This window comes from Seriola aureovittata, chromosome 17 (assembly GCF_021018895.1).
Source record: "Seriola aureovittata isolate HTS-2021-v1 ecotype China chromosome 17, ASM2101889v1, whole genome shotgun sequence".
NCBI lineage: Eukaryota > Metazoa > Chordata > Actinopteri > Carangiformes > Carangidae > Seriola > Seriola aureovittata.
Genome location: NC_079380.1, coordinates 20358990 through 20381042, shown reverse-complemented (window position 1 = coordinate 20381042; position 22053 = coordinate 20358990). Strand labels below are relative to the sequence as shown.

General features: G+C 43.5%; 1 protein-coding gene across 9 annotated transcripts in view; it reads right to left on the bottom strand.

The window, feature by feature from the left end:
* Window positions 1-592: 592 nt before the first annotated feature.
* caskin1 (CASK interacting protein 1) overlaps window positions 593-22053 on the bottom strand; it is a 106740-nt gene continuing 85279 nt past the window's right edge. For 2 of the 9 annotated variants that reach the window (XM_056400706.1, XM_056400713.1), the window contains 13 exons: window positions 20908-21012; window positions 19852-19970; window positions 16647-16728; window positions 16081-16193; window positions 13762-13872; window positions 11518-11619; window positions 11196-11334; window positions 10129-10272; window positions 8740-10001; window positions 8346-8651; window positions 7390-7996; window positions 6196-6703; window positions 593-5569 (listed from right to left, as the gene is read on the bottom strand). In XM_056400706.1, coding sequence (XP_056256681.1) covers window positions 5473-5569; window positions 6196-6703; window positions 7390-7996; window positions 8346-8651; window positions 8740-10001; window positions 10129-10272; window positions 11196-11334; window positions 11518-11619; window positions 13762-13872; window positions 16081-16193; window positions 16647-16728; window positions 19852-19970; window positions 20908-21012 — 3695 coding nt within the window. In that variant the 3' untranslated portion in view covers window positions 593-5472. The remainder of the gene's footprint in view (window positions 5570-6195; window positions 6704-7389; window positions 7997-8345; window positions 8652-8739; window positions 10002-10128; window positions 10273-11195; window positions 11335-11517; window positions 11620-13761; window positions 13873-16080; window positions 16194-16646; window positions 16729-19851; window positions 19971-20907; window positions 21013-22053) is intronic. The other 7 variants (XM_056400710.1, XM_056400714.1, XM_056400708.1 and 4 more) reach the window with 6 other exon arrangements.

Below are 22053 nucleotides of genomic sequence, written 5' to 3'. Positions count from 1 at the left end.
ATAGTATGGTAATGCATAAAAAGCAGTACTATAGTAAGGCATAAAAAGTCATAAAAACGCCATGGTATATTATGGCATAAAAACGTCATGGTATAGTAAGGTATAAAAAAGTAATAAAAATGTCATATTATAGGAAGGCATCAAAAGTCAATCTATAGTAAGCCATAAAATGTCATAACAACGTCTTAGTATAGTAAGGCATCAAAAGTCATCCTTTGATTGAACTACATTCCACTTGTAAACATGAAGCAGTGACAAAGCGACATAAGTAACTAAAGCTTTTTTCAAAGCGTCACATGCCAAAACAGGTGGCAACCACTTACCTATGTTTGAGGGGGGAAAAAGCAATGCTAAGTTAAGCTAACTGGATGCTGTTGGTCACTTTACATTTACCCCACAGGCATGAGTGGTATTGATATTTTCATTTACCTCTGTTAACATTTTCTAAATGTATTGAGATCTAATTTACCAAAATGGAGGAGACTAACAGGACTGTGAGTGCTGTATTAATGCAGTCATGTGCTGCCCCCTGGAGGAGGACCGTGAAAATATAAAGTTCACATCTCAACACAAAGGGAGGCTGAGGACAGTGCAGTTTGTATATAACATTTATTTATTCAGAGCAGATGGCCATAAGATGCAGTCACTGCAAGCACACCACTGTCCACACACATACACACTCGCACACAGGTTTCATACAGTCAATAGCAGAGCAACACGTAACACACACTCGGCCTCTCAAGCACTCACATACAGTCACTGCAGAGCAGAGGAGACACCGGTCCAGTATCTGTTCAGATAAGCACAGGCGGGAAATCAAATAAAAACAGCTTGGCTTTTTCTTTTGAGAAAGAAAATGAACTACTTTTGCTCCACAACATATTTGACCAACTGTGTTTTTTCACCTTCATAGCCTGATCCAACTCAGACCCCAACCCCCACACACACTTCAAAATAACACCTACAACATGACACATGACCAAAATGAGACCGAAGGATGGAGGAGAAAAGGCTAAATGTTGCTTTAACATGACGGGCCAAGTTCAAAAGCAAGGATGTCGTCTTCCAGTTGTGGATGATGGGAGGTATGTCTGTGTGGTTGTAACAAGTTTAAAGTACAGGGGGGAGTTACTATGGGTGTTAGTGGAAAAACGTCATGAACTATCATGGAAATTTCTGATAACCATTTGGATTGACAAATCAGAACTTTTCGGGTTTACCAACATATGAAATTTACCCACAGAAATTTTTGTTTGAGTAAAAAGAAATTTACTACACATCCACTAACAGCTGGACCAACCATCATGACTGGCATTTTACTGGTTAGTTTTCATTATAGGGATGTTTTGGTAATCTACAGTTTAAAAAATTAATTTGACATTTTGGGAAATATGCTCACTTCATTCTTTATATGATATAACTTCTAGCAGCGGGTTAGCTTAGCTTACTGGGGAACAGCTGGCGTGACTTTATCCAAAGCTAAAAAAAACCACAATGTCATTTTTACACTCCAGTTTTTGTACGAATCAAATAAACAACATGCTAATTAGCAGGCTAGCTAGCTTTCCCCCTTTACTGTTCTCTCTGCTAAGCTTAGCCAAGCTAACCTGCTGCTGTATTTTAGTAATTTTCATACAGACATGAGAATGGCATCAATCTTCTCAAATAACTCATGAATACGCTTATTTCCCCAAATGTTTTATTACTACCTTTAACGTTCTGCCAAATTAGCACATGAATGCTGCAGCTAACTCGGGAGAGCCAGATGTTGCTGTTCCAGCAAGCATGTGATCGCAAGTGGTCAAAGTGTAGCTGTCTTACTGGAATAAATTTGTCCCTAACTTTTCAATCTGATGAAGAAGATTCAGTTTAAAAAAAAAAAAAGACAAATAAGGCTTGTATGTGTTAACTGATTGTGAATAACAGAACAGCAAGTGGGGGAAAAGATATCACTGTAAGTTATTGTGTTTTGTTCAGATGTGATTTTATATATTTTATGGCGACATATAAATAATGAAAACAGAGGAAAGAGAGAGATCCCCATATTTTGTACATACCCATCTACTGTATTGTAGTCAGACCAAAATCACAAAGCAAGGCACATGTTTCAAAGAAAAAAAAAAAAAAATGAACGTTGCATTTAAAACAATTTGAAAATAATACAACTAAACAACAAGAATTTGCTTGTATTATACACATCGCCACACCTGGATACATGTACACATGTAGGCAGAGGAAAAAATAAAAAAAAAATAACAATAAGAAAAAGTATACAAACAGAAAAAACACTTTCTGGAAATATCCCAACATGGTATCCTACAATGATTCATCAGCTCGGACCACTTAAGCATGGAGAAGCAAACTGATTCAACACTCATTAGATCTGTTTACTTTGAAAAATAGTCTTCAGGATGACACATACATCATAAATACACTTTTTTTTTTGCAAATATCCATATATATAATCTCTATGTGATCATAATTTAAATACCACAACTATTCTCTGAATTCTTATTCATGTATATAAGGAGTGTGGCTGCTATGGGACTGTGATTTTCTTAATGGACCGAGGTGCAAATGGAGCACTGCACCTCACTGGATGCAGGCTCTGGTTGGTTTTAGGAACTGAACGTTGCACTGAAACAAACCATCCAGCTTCACAGATCTCTGGCACCACTTGCTCCATCTTAACACATTTATCTTTTTCTTTTTTTTTCTTTTTCTTTTTAATCCCATGAAAATGCTGTCATGGCAACACACTGTGTAGTAACCACAGTGATGCCGATGAGGATGGTGGGCGTGATGATGTAGATTGTCATGGCAACAGGGGGGTGGGAGGTTTTGGGAGAACGTGGGATGAGAGAGATAAAGACGGAAAGAGAGGGGTTGTCGGCTAAGGTGTCAGGAAGGGTTTTGGTTATATAGTGTTTTGTGTTTTTTCTTCATATCCCGGAGAAATAAACTCAAGGGTCCCGCACAGGGATGTCGGAAAGTTATAGATTTGACAAAAATAATCAATATGGGATCTTAAAAGTAGGGATGCACTGACACTGGGTCAATATTGATCTTATTAATTAGATTTTATCGGCCAGATGGGATCACTCCTCATTAAATTCAGGTATTGCATCACTTGAAAGTTCAGTATCTCCACTATCAGTTACACTCAAGACAGACTGCTGACTCCACAGCAATCCCTGCCCTCATGTTACCTTACATAAAAATGATTCCAGTAAATTCCATGGCAGGTTTTAAAGCCCACCTCCAGTCAAAAATGTGTTTTGCTTATTGCTCATTTCGATGTTTGTGAGTGTCACTGTGCAGAACAAGGTATATGCACAGTTTGACACCAGAAGGCTGTTTTCACATTCACCTGCTGTGCTCACTTGATATCCTGAGTTTAACACACAGATGTACCAGCAGGACTTTGTGACATCACAACATGTGCATCAGCCAAACTTGGTCCATTATACAACGTAAAGACGTGTGATGTAACGCACATTAAATGACAAAATGACATTTCAGTGAAGCAGGAAACAGTTTGAGTTCACCAGTTCAACTAGTAGTGAGAAGAAACACATTTGCATGATCACAATCTCTGGGTTTTAAATGAGGGAGACGACTTTTTACGACGAAGAATCTTTAACAAGATGATTGAACTATTGTGGGAAAATCGCATTAAACTCCAACTACTATTCAAATCTATTTTAAATTGAAACTTTTTTTAAAATCTTTTTATTGGATTGGTGATCGGTATCAGCAGATACCCTGAGTTAACATACTGGAAAAAAAAAAAAAAAAAAAGTTGGATCAGTGCATCCCTGTTTGAAAATGATTATATATTAACATTGAAATCACATAATCTCATGTGTCTATAACAACACCGATTTTCAGTCACTGAATTTAAATTAAAAAGTTATTCAGATTTGTGTGGGAGTGTGGGAAACCTGAAGTTTGTTGCTACACCCTTGTTTTACTGAATTAACAGCAGGTATCAGGAGGACTTGAAACTGTTTGGGTGGAGCTGAGTTCATTGGCCTCGCTCTCTCTGGACACAAGGCTCTGACTCTTGTGTTGCATTGTGTTTGGACGGGGGGGCGGGGCGTTTGGACCAACTAAAGCTGACCTGACCTTTGACCCCCGAGACTCATCCTCCTGAAGAACTCACCAACTCTACTGCCTTTACCTTGCCTTGCTAAAACCTTGCACCTCAAACCCCTTTAAGTGCATCCTGAAATCCTCCGAGACCTGACGTCTGCTTCCAAGACAATCTGCTGAAGCCTTGCTGCAGTTTTCTCCCCCCCCCTTCTCTCATTTAGCTTATATTGTGCAGGCTCCCATGTGTTTGTGTGTGTGTGTGTGTGTGTGTGTGTGTGTGTGTGTGTGTGTGTGTGCGTGCGCTGGCTGCATGGGTCATTGTGCTTCTCCTGTGTGTGTGTGTGTGTGTGTGTGTGTGTGTGTGTGTTGTGGGTGATGATGAGGATGCAGTTGAGTGGATGGATGCAGCCAGGACAGGAAACTGGATTTGATCCTGAAACTCCCAACAATCCACAAGCTGAACCCAGAGCTAACACACATACACCTGTCACACTGTCCCGATCACACGTACACACACACACACACACACACACACACACACACACACACGCACACACGCACGCACACACACGCACGCACGCACACACACACACACACACACACACACAAACTCCCGGAGCTGGATAGTCTCGTTTTGGTCACAGATAAAAAATTTTTCCACCAAGTCATTTACATCGTCACAACACCAGAGGTCACCATTCCACACAGAACCAAGACATCAAACCAAAGAGCTAGAGATTCATATTTATCGGTATATTATATATTAGTGTGCTAATGCAGGACTTTTTCAGTAGATATAAACTCTCCATGCTTAGAATGTACACATACCATACTATGATTCATTACACAGTTGGTTTTTCAATCAGTATTAGTTTAGTTTGTTTGTTCAAGTCCGCGCAGAGTTCTTAAAAGACCCATGTTTTGATTGCAGTCTCCTCCATTTTGTTGCATTTCTTCATCTCTCCATCTGCTGATTTTTTTTTTTTCAATCTCCTCTCCCCATCAGACATTTTTGGTCCTTTTTTTTTTCAACCTCTCTCTTTTGGTGTCCCTCTCTTTATCCATCCTTCATTCTTGCACTCTCTCTGCGACATGTCTGTCCAGACCTGTGTCACTGCTCCATCATCATTTTCATCATCAGCAACAGAAGAGCAGGAAGAGGAGGATGAAAGAGGTTTTTCCAGAGCAGCGACGGTCGGTCGGTCGGACGGACGACGGGAAGAGTGAGGGGTGGGGGTGGGGGGGCACAACGGAGAGAGAAGGATGAAGAGAAGAAGAGAGGGACAGAGAGAGATAGAGAGGCGTGTTGCCTGTTGTGCCATCTGAGTCACTCCTGTTGCAGCGTTGCCGTGGAGACACGCTGACTGGTTTCTGTGGTTACTCCAACATGGCGTCCAGTTGGTCGGCAAGGTCATCAAACATGCTGCCGATGTCGTCCAGGATGCTAACCGTGGTCTTCTGCTCAGCCACAGAGCTAAATATGCACACACACACACACACACACACACACACACACACACACACACACACACACACACACACACACACACACACACACACACACACACACACACACACACACACACACACATAATTATACCAAATGATGGAGAATACTTCAACTCTTAATTGACAGATCTGGGCCTCTCATTTCACAGTGGTTACTGGTACTGAAAAGCTGGGGATATTTGATTGCTTGCCAAGCTCCTTCCCCCTTAGTTACAGTTGCTACACCTGCCAAGCTTTCCTTTCTCACATGGCACATGTGTAATTTATGCTGATACAATGATAGATTTACAATTGAAATCTGTATTATAAATATTTCTTTATTTCTATTTTACATGGGAAATGATTGTGACTGACAATCTGATGAGGATAATAATTGTCTGCTTAATGTTTATACTGCGACATAAATGGGAGTATTCACAGCACACACACATCAGGATCACCACACCCAGCCTTGTGGTCTGTGCCGGAATAAACCTGAATACACACCGCCTCAGCATTATTAATCATTACCTCCTGTTCACCACTGTGAAACTAGACGCCTTGTGTTTGAGTGTGTGAGGATGTGTATATGAGAGTGTGTGCGCTCCTCACTCCTCTTGCCGCAGTATCTTATCTTCCACGGCCCGCAGAGCGGCGGCCAGCGATGCGCTCGTCTCTTCCAGTTTCTGATGCACCAGAGAGTCCACACTGAAGTCTGGTGTTGTCGTAGCAGCGGGCGCCGTCACGCCGCCTCCAACCATCCCGCTGTCCACCGACACTCCCCCGATGGAGGATCGAGGGGGCTTGACGGGCGGCGGTGTCGGGCTGGGAGTAGCCGGAGTCTGGGGCGTCTGTGGTGTGGTGGGGGTCTGCGGGGTGTGGGGGCTCTGAGAAGACGGGCTCGGCGGCTTGGCATTTGGCGGACTGGGAGTGTTGGAAGGGGGGAAAGAGGGGGGTGAGCTGGTCTGCCGAGTCACCGCAGAGTGCTGTTTGACTGGGGCAGAAGCCGGGGTAGGGGAGGGGGGACTGGTCATGGAGTGGATGAGTTTGGCCGGTTTGGGCGCCGTGGGCGGTGGCACTGGTTTGGGCGAGACCGGTGGAGGGATCTTCTTTCCTTCCACTACAGAGAGAGAGAGAGAGAGAGAGAGAGAGAGAGAGAGAGAGAGAGAGAAGAGAGAGAGAGAGAGAGAGAGAGAAAAGAACAACGCCGGGTTAGTGACTTAAAAAATAAAGCAGTTCTGTTCTGCAGCTCCTGGCTCCCAGGGGCCTGACAGGGCCAAACAAGACTGTGTATCATTTTCTCGTCTATATCAAGCAAAGACACGAACAAAGGCTTCAGATATCACACAAACAGGAACTTTGCCAAAAAACTGTGCATCATGGGAAGTGGTGGAATAAATCTAGTGCTGGAAAAACAGACCTCTACTGAGACTAAAGAGAACAATATGCATCTTAAAAACATGAAATTTTATAGCTTCATAACATAAATGACCATCATGTATCTGCAGGGGTTTATTTTAACAGGACTGATCATAATAATAATAATAATATTCTGGCGTTTTTCTGGCTTCCTCAGACGGGATTTATGGTTTGATTTCAAAGCACATTCTGACATTCAAGTCCCCAAAAACATCAGCAGCATTCTCTGATATTATACTTCTTCACTTGACTTCCCCTGCTCTGATTGGCTGTGGCTGATGTTGGAATTGGGGACCTGGATAACTTTCCCTAACTAATAATTAAAAGATTTTGCATAATTCCTCGTCCCCCATCCTCACCCAGACCTCACACAGACACACATCATACCGGGACTTCCAGGCGTGCCAGGGCCTGGCAGGGGGACTCTCTTGTTGGAAGCAGGTTGTGGGGGGGTCTGTGGGCCTCCTTGTCTCTTTATCTGCCCCACCACAGGCTTGGGGGAGACCGGCGGCTTTGGTTTCCTCTGCGGAGGTCCTTCGTTGCTTACTGGAGCTCCTTGATCCACGCTGTCCCTGCGAGGAGCAGCGGTCACTTGTGGTTGAGGTTGAGGTTGATGTTGGGGCTGAGGTTGAGGTTGAGGTTGCGGCTGCTCCGTCACTCCAGCATCAGACACCGGGCGGCGTCTCACGGTGGCGGTGCCGTTCTGGTAGGGTACCGGCTGCGTGGTGTTCGGCGGCCCGAGTCCCACGGGCTCTCCGTTCGCGGCGGCCAGGTCTGCGTAGCCTTCGGGCTCCTTGTCGCGGCTCTTGGGCCGTCGCTTGACGGTGGACGACTCCTGGAGGGTGAAGTCGGAGCCGTTGGGGTGCGGCTTGGAGCTGCGGGGCCGTCGCTTCAAGGTCGCCGTGGCCTCGGCGCCGGAGATGTCATCCTGGTTGAAACCTCCGTCTCCCTGGGGAGCCTCCCCATCCCCCTGCAGACAGACACAAAATACACACTAACGGAAAATTCATACATTCGTGACAAGAGGTAATTTTTGCACAAACAGTCAGAAACATTGATAAATGGATAAACACAAATAAAAACAGAGAAGCTTCACTATGGATTTGTACTACAGCAGATCACATTTGATTTTAGCACATTACATTACATAGATAGATAGATAGATAGATAGATAGATATAGATAGATAGATAGATAGATAGATAGATAGATAGATAGATAGATAGATAGATAGATAGATATAGATAGATAGATAGATAGATAGATAGATAGATAGATAGATAGATAGATAGATAGATAGATAGATAGATAGATAGATAGACAAACATATATATAGATAGCTACCTGTCCTTCTCCTTCTCCTCGACCCTGCCGGCGGATCGTCAGGCTTCCCTCCTCCGCAAACGGCAGGTTCTCCGATGAGCTGCCGCTGCCTCCCGAGCTGGGGTGGGGGGAGGACGGAGGGTGGGGGGAGGAGGAATTTATCGTTGGAGGGGAGGTCTCAGGCTGGACGGAGGGAGACGGGAGAGCGGAGGGAGTTGGCTGGTTGCGCCTGGCAGCTGCCACCAGCTCGGTGACGGGGCCACTGATGGTCCTCCGTCGGTTCACCACTTCGCCATCCAGACCAATGGCATCACGTGTTTTCCCCACCTGGAAATGTGGATACAACACGTACAACTTTAATGCAGATATAGATATACTTTCTATAATGACTCAGATAAAATGTTCTCTACAATACCTGCAGGAAATTCTTCTGCAGCGCCATTCCTTTGGCTCCACCCCCTATAGAAGACATTTCCAACATGGCAGCGATGCTCCTCACGCTGCCCATGCTGCTCGTCTCCACAGCACCTGCTTCCACGGACACCCCGAGGTCGCTGGCCCGCCGCTGTTGGTGGTAAGGCACGTCCAGCATCCCCCCCGTGGTAGTGAGTGTGTGCTGCTGTGCGTTGGCATCTGTCAGGTTGGAGTTGGAGCTGGAGATGGCGGAGCTGGAGCGTTTGGGCGGCGGCGGGGGCGGCCCTTTCTTCTTCTGACGCAGAGCAAAGGACTGCGTCTGGTTGCGGTTGGCGTTCTTGTCCTGGTTGCGCACCGAGTGGCTGCGGCTGACGCGGTGGGTCACTGTGGCGTATTTACCTCCGTCCCCTCTGACGACAACTGAGTTCTGACCTCTTATGACCTCTGCTTCCCCTTCTCCTCCTCCTCCTCCTCCTCCTGCCCTCTCATCACACTCGCCATCTGACACGGCGTATCGGTTGAGGCTGTGGGCGCGTTTCTTCTGCAGCGCCGAGGGCTCTGCTCCTTCTCCCTCAGCCAGCTCAGCCTCTGGTGGGAGGCAGAGGAGGGGGACCTGTGGTTGTTGGCTCTCCCTGACCTCCATCACCTGTGTCTGTGGGTGGTGCTGAGGGTGTGCTTGGTGCGGTGGCTGGACTAGAGGCGGCGGCTGCTGCTGCTGCTGCTGCTGCTGAGGCTGAGGCTGCTGCTGCTGCTGAAGCTGAAGCTGAGGCTGAGGTTGGGTACACAGAGCTCCACGGTGGGTCGGAGACTGAGGGGTGTGTGAGCGCGGGGACTGGGGTCTCTCCCCCTGGATAAACTGGGGGGCCGGCTTGGGTTTGGCCTGCGGGGAAGCTGCGCTCTGGACGGAGGAAGTGGAGGAGGAAGATGAGGTTCTAGTCTTGGTGGGAGTGTGAGGGGGCGTGTAGGGGGGAGCAGGCTGGGAGTGGGAGTGGGAGTGGGAGTGACGGTGTTTGCCTTGAGAGGAGACACTGCCTCTGTGGGAAGACGTGCTGCCCTGGCTGCTCTGCTGCCTCATAGTCCGCGCCTCCTTCTTAGGCGGCCCGGTGCCTCCTCCCCCGCCTCCTGTCATCACCTCATCGTGGTCCTTGCTGAGGCTGCGTGTTCGTTGAGCTTTGACCTCCTGGCCTGGTTGGGTCATGGCACTCTGCAGCTCGGTGCTCAACTCGCTGTCCTGGAAGGTGCTCATCTTTGGAGACATGACCTCTGAAGAGAAGAAGAAACTCTTTAGATTAACATGAAGATTCACTTTAACAGCACAGCAGCTGGTCAAAGGTGTTTGACCTCTCATGAGGTACGTCCGTTTAGATCTCATTAAAAGTTTATAGCTTACCGTCTGGAGGCGGGCTGTCCACTGACATGATTTCCTGCTGCTGTGTGATTGGTGGAGGCTTCTTTCGGAGGGAGCCCCGCCCATCTGTTCCACGCTGCAGTTCAGCCAGTCGCTTCACCGCCAGCATCAGCTTCTTCTGGTGGCCTTCAACATCAACAGATTAGAATTAGCGTTCTTGTTTAATTAATAAAACTTTAAGCTAAGTACTTATGTTAAATATAATTTTTAATCAAAATAAATCATATTTTATATTATTATTATTATTATACATAATGTATTATTATACATTATTGTTATCATTATCATTATTATTATACACAGTATATATGTAGATCTTTCCTCAACTTAGAGGGTGAACATTTCTGAAGCTGCGAAACAAAATATAGTAAAAGGTTATTAGTCAAAAATATAATTGATCATGTCAATAAATAAAATTCTCAATGAAATTATTTATAATTAAAATGGAGTGTAAAAAGAAATGTGAAGCTTTATGCTTTTCCTTCAACACTTAATCAGTGTTAAGACAAAAGCAAAACTTTTTAAAAAAAAATTGATTAAATTTCACCGTCATAGAACTTACTCCGCTATTTATCTTTCACCAGCTCATTTTATATTCTTCAGCTCCTCAATTTTCTTATATTTTGTTCTTGCCACACATTTAATCACTTATCTATTCCCTATTTTAGCATTTCCTTTTCCACAGTCAGCCACTGAGAGGGTGAGCTTAATTGAAAACACTTATCGCAAAACACAGTGAACACCAGCTAGCACCAACTTTCATCATATAGCGACATCAGTCTGACAACCTTTTTGTCAGGGCCGGGCCTCCATACTTAACGTGTCTACGCCAAACTAGGAATATGTGGAAAATTCTGCAGGAAGTGAAGTGTTTTCCTTACCTTCACCCTACCCCTAACCAGTTATCTCTGCTTATTCCCAGGCCTTGGAATCTAACGTTTACCACGACAGCAGCTTTCTTTACCGTAGCACAAATCACATCGTGCTGAAGCTTGATCGCAGCAGTCTCTAATGCTTCCACACACAGTCTGTGTGACTGTACTAGTTACCCAGTTTGGTGATGCCTATTTCCTGCAGGTCCTCCCAAGTGATGTCAGTGATGAAGTCGATGTTCTCATAGCCGTTCTGCACCAACACCTGGTGGTACTGGTTCAGACCAATGGCAGACAGCCACTCTCCCAGATTGGCCTATAGGAACACCACAAACACGACTGCTCACCAGACTTTGACCAACAACCGGGGCAACCAATTAACACATCTGACATTTCATGATGAACCAACAGAAATATGAATTACAGTAATAGTTTTAGCATGACAGATACCAGGAAAGCATCTACAATAATTGGTGTGTGTGTCTTGAGTTTTACTCACAGGTTTCTGATCGGGCAGCCACTCTGTGACACTGAGCTTGTTAATCTCCGATGTCATTTTCTTTCTGTGACCTGGTTTAGTTATTCCAATAGCTGTCAGATCCTACACACACATGAACAAACAAACAGATACACACACATAAGTAAGACACAATAGTGGCGTGCAGGTTTTTCCTCCACAAAAATCTCCATTACTCAAGCAGTTTCTCTCTCTCTCTCTCTCACTCTCACACACACACACACACACACACACACACACACACACACACACACACACACACACACACACACACACACACACACACACACACACACACACACAGGAAAGGTTGCAACAAAAAGAAACAAGAGGCAGCGTGACATCTAATGAAAGCTTCTGCCAGTTTGAGGAGAAAGGAGCAGAAATGTAAATGTCTAAAAATGATAAGAAAAGCAGCAAAGCAAGGAGGAGAGCAAAAGCAAAGGAAGCACTAACAAGAAATCAATCAGCTCGATTCTCCAAGATTTCATTTAAATTCAGCTCCTACTTTTATACTTTATATAGTCTTTTTTATACTTTTATATTCACTATATTCTGTCATAGATAAATAAGGTCAAACATACAAACTAAGAAAATTAAAAATTATAGAGTGTGGATTAAAAACTGAACAGTGCATCATCCTGTCAATGTCTATTTACTTTTGTTTGTGCAATTCAGTGGTAGTTGTGGTGGACACACAAGAACACACTTTTATACACACACTCACGCGCACACACACAGCTGCATCGCTCATAAATTATATACAGATGTGACATAAAAATACAGTAGTGGGGGCAAGGATTTAATGGCATGTCTCTGATAACAAAGCTCTTTTAAAGTCAGCTCAGCTCTGAACCCTTCAGAATGCACAACTACGACCCGGAGGGAGTGTTTATATACAAATAATTTATATGTGCTATAAATTATTTGTATGTAGGTGAGCTTGGCAGAGAGCGTCGGTCTAGCTCCTCGGAGCAGGCAGCAGCAGTGTTGAAGGTGAGGGGAAGGTCGGGGGGTTGTATGGATATACTTCTACATCTATTCTCAGTGCACTGGATTTATTTTTTCAATGTAGCTTCAGGTTAGGGGGGAACCTTGGCAGCTCAAAATGGAAGTGAGAGTAAAATAAAATCACTCAGTATGTGGAAATGTTGAGGCAACAAGCAACAAGTACATGATGCTTTACAGCAGTTTGGTTATTTTATTGATTTTTATTTTGCATAAAAATGAACGTGGAAAGTAGCCTCACTTTCACAGAGTAAATGAAAGCTAAGGATCATAGAAAGATCTTTTCTTTAAGCAGATGAGTGTTTCTTTCGTTTGTCCTTGTTACTTAAAGCTGCATTAAGTAATGTTTGGACCACTAAGAGGCACGACCACTAACAGAGACCAGCAGTAAACATCACAGTGAGATTGTTGAAAATGTATGTGTTTTATAAGAATAGTTCGACATATTGGAAAACACACTTCTTTGCTGTTTGGTGAGGAGGTAAATGACATGATCTATTCCACTTCTTTACAGTAAATATGAAGCTTCCGCCAGAAGCCAGCTAGCTTAGCTTAGCATAAAGACTAAGCGGTAAATGGCTAACATTTCTCATGAGCTGAACTAACTGGCTTCTGGTGATAGCTTCATATTTACCCTTCAGACATTACAGAGGTATCTATCTTCTCATCTAATGTTCTACAAGAAAGTGAATAAACGCGTTTCCCAAAATGTCAAACTATTTTAGAAAACATACTTTATATACTGCCTATACTTTTACTAAGCTAGACATGGTTCCACACCAATCCAGCAACTTGGCATTTTGAGCCCAGACCATATCCTTTTGAATATTTTGAATTCACTTAATTTACATGTTAAAAAACTACATCATTAGCATAAGTATGACAATATGTGCGGTTTAGAGACTAGCTCAAAGTGTTCCAGTGCAGTGATTACATTTTCAAAGATATCAGGGGTCAGAGAGAGATGCTGGTCAATACCAGGTCAAGTGTGAGAGGTGAAAGGTTAAACCAGGGCAGGATTGACAGGAGGCAGGGAAAGAATAGGTGGGATCAGTTTGGTTGAGTGATTTAATTGTGCTCAGTTTTTTTTCAAGGAAATGGTAAACATGCATCTTGAAAACATCAAGGACAGCACAAATCAAAGTTGTTTCCATTGTGGTCCTTGGAGGTGCCTGTGACCTCTCTGGGGTTGAGGGGGTCAGGGTACAGTTGCCTTACCTCCGGGGTCATTCGGCTAATGGTGGGCAAGTCATACCCTGCACTCAGGAAGTTTGGAGCGTAGACCTGCAGCTGAAAGTCGCTCAGCCATTGGACAACGGCCTCTGAGCTCTATGGGAGAGAAGACAGGGGGCATGCGGTCACTGGCTCCGTGTCTACTTCTTTAACAGCCACTTTTCCTCAGCAGGGCCAAGTAGGGCCAAACAGAGCCCACAATAATAGTTACTACATCAAGAAACTGTTCTCCTTATCAGTATATCCTTTCATTATGTCTACGCTTATGTCACAAAGGCAAATTATTATACACTTATGGACGATTATAATGATTCACTGGCATTACAACATGTAGCTCCTGATAAGGTCAACGTATTAGCCCCGGTTAGCTCTGCTTGGCCATGTGGTGAAAACCAGGCTTAAGTTTGGAAGGAGGAAGGCCCTGCCTGAAGGATCTGGTATGCACCAGCAAGAGCTGCAGATTTAGCACCATCAAGCTAATCTGCATTTACCGCTTCACAGCTGGAAATTAAAGACAAAACAGAATTTATGTTGTTTCTTTTGCATGCTTTTAAAGGATAGAGGCCAGAAAACGCTGTATAGTGGTGGTGACAAAAAAGGGTTGTACAAGCATTACACACTCATTGTCACATGTGCTAATTGATCAACTATTTTAACCGATTTTACACTCTGCTTTCTAACTCAAAAAGCTGATCTGCGGAGTAATACAGTGAGCACTGTAGGTATGCCTGTGCGTAGATGTACGGTAGTTCAACTGTTCACAAAATGTAGATCCAAAGGAAAGAGCTGTTTGACGACAAGATAGTGAAGAAGTGAAAAGATTTAAAATAAAGTGTACACTTTAGCTGGTATTAGCTTTTTTCTGTGGCCATGTGTTTAAGTGGCTAAACTGAGAGCGCGCTGAACTGAATCAACTGCAGGTAACACGCTAAATATAGATAAGTACCTCACACAACCCCATGTCAGATCACTTTAATAGATCTATGACTTTAATTAAATACTAGTTATAACATAAACCTAAACTTAAACATATAAATTTAGTGATGATTTCATCAATAGCTGGTGCAACCCAAATCCTGATCAGCTGTAAAGGAAAAACAATATATGAGCTGGTTAAAATAGTTGATCATCTGCTGCAATGTCCTCCTCTAGATGCTGATGCTGGTGAAAGCACCTCTTTAAACTCCCACATTCCTTCTGTCTCTTTTCTGTTTCTCCATTCTGTGTCTCTCTTCCCCCTTTTTTCCTCCTTTTCTTCGTCTTTCCTCGTGACCCTCCTCTTCCTCCACATTGTCCCTCAAAGCCAATTAGTATTCCTTCCCTTCTTTCTTCCTCTTTACCCTGCCGAAGGAAATATTAGGACGCTGGGTACTGAGGAACCAGGACAGATGGCCTCGAGAACAAGGCTTACATGTCAGCACACACACACACACACACACACACACACACACACACACACACGGGCAAGCGATTCCCACACAACCACCACGACCACCTGCTTCTTAAATATGCTCATTGGTATATCAGGCTTGCAATTATTATACAATGAGACATGAACTTAAATTTTGGCCCCCGCACATATATAAACACACACTCTACAGTATATGACAGCTTACTGTACATCGTGTAAGCTCAGATTTCACACCTCCACCCACGCCATGCATACTGCTGGACACCTGCCAGCACACACACACACACACACAAACATACAAACACACACGCACACACACTCCAATATCTTAACTATTATTATGCTTGCCTGAGGTGCATCTAGCAACGATCAAATTAGAGACATTTCTCTCAGCAAAAGAAGAAAAAATACCGCAATGGAAGAAGAGAAGCTGCAACCAAAAGCAGTGGATAATGATGGATAGCAGGTAATAGATAAACAAGAGAAGAAGAAACAGAATCATCTCTCTCTCACGCGCACACACACACACACACCACACACACACACACACTTGTATACAAAATTCCTCGTTCACAGACTCAAACAAGATCAAGCCAGGGATCCACTCACACACTCACCGTGTCATGGCTGCATCCGAACACTCGCAGCACGGACGATGCCAGTTGCGAGAGAAACCGCTGGGACATGTTGGTGTCTATTTGTGTCTGTGTGTGTGTGTGTGTGTGTGTGTGTGTGTGTGAGAGAGTGTGTGTGTAGGTGGGAGAGTGTTGTGGTTTAGGTGACTGAGGAGCTACATTCTCATCATGCTGCAGTTAGATGTTGGTAGTGGTGACTTTCTCCTCACTCGTGTGTTTGTAGAGGACTGTATCTGTGGGATTTCGGGACTGTCCTACCTTCCCCTCGCCTGGCCCCTCCCCCTTCCTGGTTGCAGTGGCGTCATAAGGCGGCGCTTCATGGAGTGGACAGCCCGATTGGCTCGATGTGCGAGAGGAGCTGGCAGAGCCTGCTGGGAGAAATATCATTGGCCAGTGTCAAGCTGTCGCCCTATCGCTGTAAACTTGTTTTGATCAACAGATGAGTTTACTCGTCATCCAGCCTGACCTCTACCCTCCTCCACAACTTATTTTCTGGTCAGTCTCCTTCATTGCATTGACACACAACCAATCACATTCTTGCTTTTCCAAGATATAACAAGCCCTCTTAACCAATCACACCCTTCTACACGTCCTCCTACATCCCCTGCCTTGGCCATCTGTTTGTTAAACCAGCCAAAATCTGTGTATAAGTGATATAATGACATTTTTAAAAGACCAGAGGACCGTGACTCTTGTTTTTCTAATCCAACTCTCCTGCTCCTTGGTTTTCATCTTTTCTCTCTGTTAAAAATAAATGTTCTCTCCCCCTCGTTCTCACCAGATTCACATCACTTGCAAGCATGGATACCGCGACCATGTCCTACCTGGAGGTTGGTCCACGGACTTGGACTGCTCCATTAGATGCTCCTTAGCTTTGGCAGACTGGGACAAGACTGTGGCTAGAAGCTGCAGACACACACACACACACACACACACACACACACACACACACACACACACACACACACACACACACACACACACACACACACACACACACACACACACACACACAGAAGCACATACAAACATCCATATTAACAGACATGTAACAACGTGTTGCATTACAGTAGCATTGATAGATTTTTTGACCACTTGGTGGCAGCAAAACAAGCTGCAAATATTGAATACTGTATACAGTTGATATATTATAAAACAGTAGTTAACATTAACACATCCAGCAGGCACAGAGCAACTTTAGCATTCATTTAGATTCATATCTCTAGACACCTGGCAAATTTAGTCCAAAATTCACTCTCTTTTAGCTCTGTTTTGGGTCTCCACCAACTCCTGAGGAAAATATTTGGTAGTGCACAGTGAGTGAGTTTATCAGATTTTTTATCACTGAAAACTGCTGCCTGGTCCTGCTGGAAACTCGACTGATAAGAGCAGTGACAGTGAATCAAAACAGTACGGTTGTGGGTCACAAAACAAAGAAGTAAAAGATGCTAAAAGGCTCCTGCAGTGCAACTTTAGGTATCTATTTTTTAAGGACATGTTAATGCTTTAAAGTGATGTTATTTAGCTTTTGCTCAACAGCCACCACTCTGGCCACAAGTGACAGTTACAAGATAAATAAACTGAACTTCCTCCATTTCCAAAAATGTTCTTGTGTCATTTGTATTGAAGATATCAACATCAGGTGATCTGACCTTGAGTAAGCAACAACAAACATGTCTGCTTGTGAGGTACTGTATGCTTACATCTTGTTTTACTGACGAATCCATTGAACTGTTTATCTGTGACATACTGAGATGTAGTGTAACAGTAGCATAAGTAGTGATGAGTCATATAGTCAGCAAAACTGACTCAGTAATGTGAGTTACACAGCGACATCTATCTATGTTTGCTAATATTAGCTAACGTTAGACACCATAAGCTACTGATCATACCAGACCAAGTAAGGCAGTAGCAGCAAAACTCCTGAGTGTATTAAACTGAGCAAGAGTGTGTTTAGGTGCTAATGATTTCAGTTTTTTATTTGTTGGAGAAAGAATGTGTTATCTTTCTTTTAAAGGTTATATAGTCACGCTTAAACATAACACATAAACACTAGCTAATTATAGCTAAACAACTTGTTCTTATTCTCCAGTAAATCGTCAATATACCATGGTGTATTACCATTTGCTTCAATCTGCATGACCAGCAAACTCCATTTCCTGTTCATATGTTCACTAGAAATCACCTACGGTGGCCTTCAAGGTACATTGATACCTTTACACAAGTATGTACGCGTGGCAGGGAAAAAGTAAATTGGTTGTGGACTTTTCTGCCTTCTCTTTCAGATACACAAAATTCCAATTATATAACCTCACCATCTGAGAGTAGATTGATCACTGTACATAAGTCTGTCTGGAGAAAAAGTGATGTATGCTTGATGTTTGCTACATGAATCACATTTAAACCTTGGTTCTGAAGCCCAGTATGAGGACTGCAATAAAAATCTGCCTTACACTGATGAAAAGTGAGCGGAGAGAGACACAGAGAAGACAGATGCTACCGGTCAGTCCAGGCTGTACTGGGTTTACTTTTGCTGTGTGGATGTTTTAGTAGTTTTAAAAAGTGCCACAGTTGCAGTTTCTTAACAGGATTCCTGCTCAAAAAATTCTAACATGCAAGTGGCTATTTATAAATAAGCACCTTGACGGATGCTTCAGACTAACAGCATGCAGCACAGCATGTCTCTGTGGCTGTATGTGTGTCTATAGGTGTGTTAAAGCATATAGATGGGTGATCCTAAACACATATTTGGTGTTTAGATGATGATGGCGGAGAGCGCTCTGCACTGGGCTGCAAAATCTCCCATAGGTGTTCAACTGGGCTGAGATCTAGTGACTGTTAAGGCCACAGCTGGTCTTGATGATTCAGCCCATTAACATACTCATTAGGTTTAATTTGTCTAATTTGGTACTAACCATAGGGTAAATGGGAATTTCTTTCAAAGAACTGCTTCATTAAACCCCAAGTACATATTCAATCATTATTCACTCAGTGGTGGAAGAGGTATTCAGATCCATTACTTAAAGGCTCTGAAACATATTTTCTCAAGGGGCTGCATTTGAAGACTGATTGCGATGTGACCAGGCTGACAAGTTTCTTTTCCAGGGCAACGAGGGCTCCAACGTGTGAATCCTTCGTGGCCCAACCTATCCCAAGATTCATTGCGCGCCGGTATTGAAAATATTATGCCAGCAAACAACACCGACAGAGAGCCAGAGGATTACACTTTTAAATGTGAGTACTGGGTTTCACCTCAGTTGTACATGTAACGGTACGATTGTTAAAAAAAGCAAGGGCCTTAAAACCTGAAGTTTTTGTAAAAACTGTCTCATTTCAGTTCGGCCTTCGCAGTCTACGACATTGCAGGCCGTGTCTTCTGGAGGATCCAGCCCCTGAATTAGGACGGAGTTTATGAGTGATGGGGTCCCACATCAACACAAAACCTTCTGCCAAAGTTAGAATAACTAATTGTATTATTTCATGGGAGATTTTTGTATATAGACTTTTGTCTGTGGTCTTCACATTAGTTTAAAGTGGGCACAACTCATCATGATGAAATCAAAATGTAATGACAGTACTAGAGTTACTTGCTTTTGTTTGCCAGGTCACTGTCAATCAAATCTGAGCAACCTACTCAATCCTGATGAAGCAGTTTTGAGTGTTACACCTTTGATAAATAACAACTTTGGATGTTTGGATTTTAAGCTTAAACTTTGTTGTTTCTTCTAGTGATGGAAAAATAATGCTTAAGTAAAACATGAAACCAAATTATCAAGGATTTCATGTAAAAATGCAAGTAAATTAATTAGTATAATCCATAACAAGTAAAAGTCCAGCATTCAAAATTATAAAGTGAAAAATCTTGTAACTTAAAATTTCAGCAGCTGCTTTTGTTGACACTACAGCTAATCTTTCCCTTTTGGTTATTAGTAGTTTCCTTTGATTGTCATTAATATCCAGCTATAAAATGGCTGTAGTGACTATACAAATATTTGTTTGCATGCATGTGTTTGTGTGTGTGTGTCGTACCTTAACCCCCTCAGCCTGTGCATGGAGGATGTGAGGTGCACTGCCGGCACTCTGACCGCTGCCTGACGATCGCACACTGGTGACACTGCCAGAACTACCCACACTGCTTCGGTCTCCACCTGCAACACACATACACACACACACACACACACACACACACACACACACACACACACACAAACATGCACACATACACACAAAACATACAAACATGCATTCACACGCGCATGCAACCGCCCAAACATTATGTATAGATTTTATGCATACAAATGCACACATGCAACGAACAGATGGATGCATAGTCACACACACATACAGACACACACACACACACACACACACACACACACACACACACACACACACACACACACACACACACACACACACACACACACAGACACACATTGAGTGGTTTAGCTGGAATCCAAAGCAACATGGTAACAGGTGTAACTCTCCACTGAAATGCACTGGGCAGCATGTGATTAGGTGGATGGGATGGAGGGACAGACAGACGACTGTAGGACGACTAAAGGACAAACACAGAAGTGGCGTAAACAAGACACACCTTTTGCTTATACACACACACACACACACACACACACACACACACACACACACACACACACACTTTCTCTCACTCTTCCTCACTCTCCTTTCTTTCCAAGGTTTTCATGTTCTCTCTCACACAAAAATGTCTCCATACGTCGAGTTGGAAAGACACATACACACACACACACAGACTGTAGACTGATGCAGATGGCTGCAGTCCTACACATGAGGCCACTGAGTTCAACTAAGCTTTAGATGGAGGTATAAGCAGGACATGGGAGACTGTCAGGAGCAGGTCAAAGAGTATCTGAAAGCCTTCAAACAACATCATCGTTGAGCTCATGGAAACGGATGGATGGATTCTGATCTTGGGGACGTAGACACTTGAAAGGTAGTGTCAGTCAGAAAAGAACGGATTTTGAACGGATGTCAGATACTGTTTGACCCCTGGTCGGAGCTTAAGGAGCCAGGGGTTGAGGGCTCAGCGCAGCGCGGCTTAGTTACCTGCCACGGGCTTGCGCAGTACCCAGATCTCTTCGTTGGAGCCTCCATGGGGCCCGCTGGACGGGGTGGGAGAGCTGTGAGGACTTGCCTCTGAGCCGCGACAACCTTCAACACAGAACACCACTGTTAGCCGCTAGCGACCTTAAACTGGTGTAGGAAGCATTGCTATCTTTTCGCGAACATGAGCAGCAACAATAAAAGTTTTTCTCTTTTTTTGACCATTTGGGGGCAGCGAAAAAAGTATATATATTTATATATTGCCTTATATGGCAGAGTTCATATGGCTAACGTGTTAGCATACAGTTGCTAATTTACACATCCAGTAGACACAGTACAAAATTAGTGTCTGGAATTGTGTCTCTAGACACCTGATGGACTTAAGTCTAATATTCCCTTGCCTTTTATCACTGTTAGCTCTGTGAGAAAAATATCTGGTTGTTCCGCTATTTTTAACCACCTAGTTGCTAGCTGTCTGCCATTTGTCATTATGGCATTTTTCTGAGAACAGCTGCCTTCTGCTGCTGGAGACGAGGTTATTGAGAGTTATAAGACTGAACCGAAAGACTAATGTTGCAGGTCGTAAAGCCAAAATTAGCTAAAAGAGGCTAAAGGGCTCTGTAGAGCTGAGGGGAAGTCTAGGGTTCAAAGTGATAATTCTCTGGAGGGTTGTCACTTTACAAATAGTAATTTGATCCATTGTTCATATAAAATATTGAGTAGTGCAGTTTTAATGTTTGGCTCAAATCAATATTAGCTATCATGTATCCATAAACCTGACTTAGATGTCATAATTTTACAGTAACTGATATTTTTAATTAGTTCATTATTTTGTCACATATTGTGCAGTGGTCGGCAACTGGTGGCCCGCGGGCCAAAACTGGCCTGTCAGCAATAATATCAGGGCCACCAGATTATTACATCTTTTTTTTTTTTTTTTTTTTTTTAATCTTACAACATCCCTCTGACAGTCCCACATTTAGGTATAATGTCGAAATAGAGAATCTACCCTCACCTGAAAAAGCTTATTATACTTTTATCCATGAGTGAATGACAGACACAGACAGTCATGCATCAGGCTGCTGGCTGCACTTTAGTCAGTACAAATATAATGTGTGGCTGTAGGCCACAGCACCACATGTGAACTGT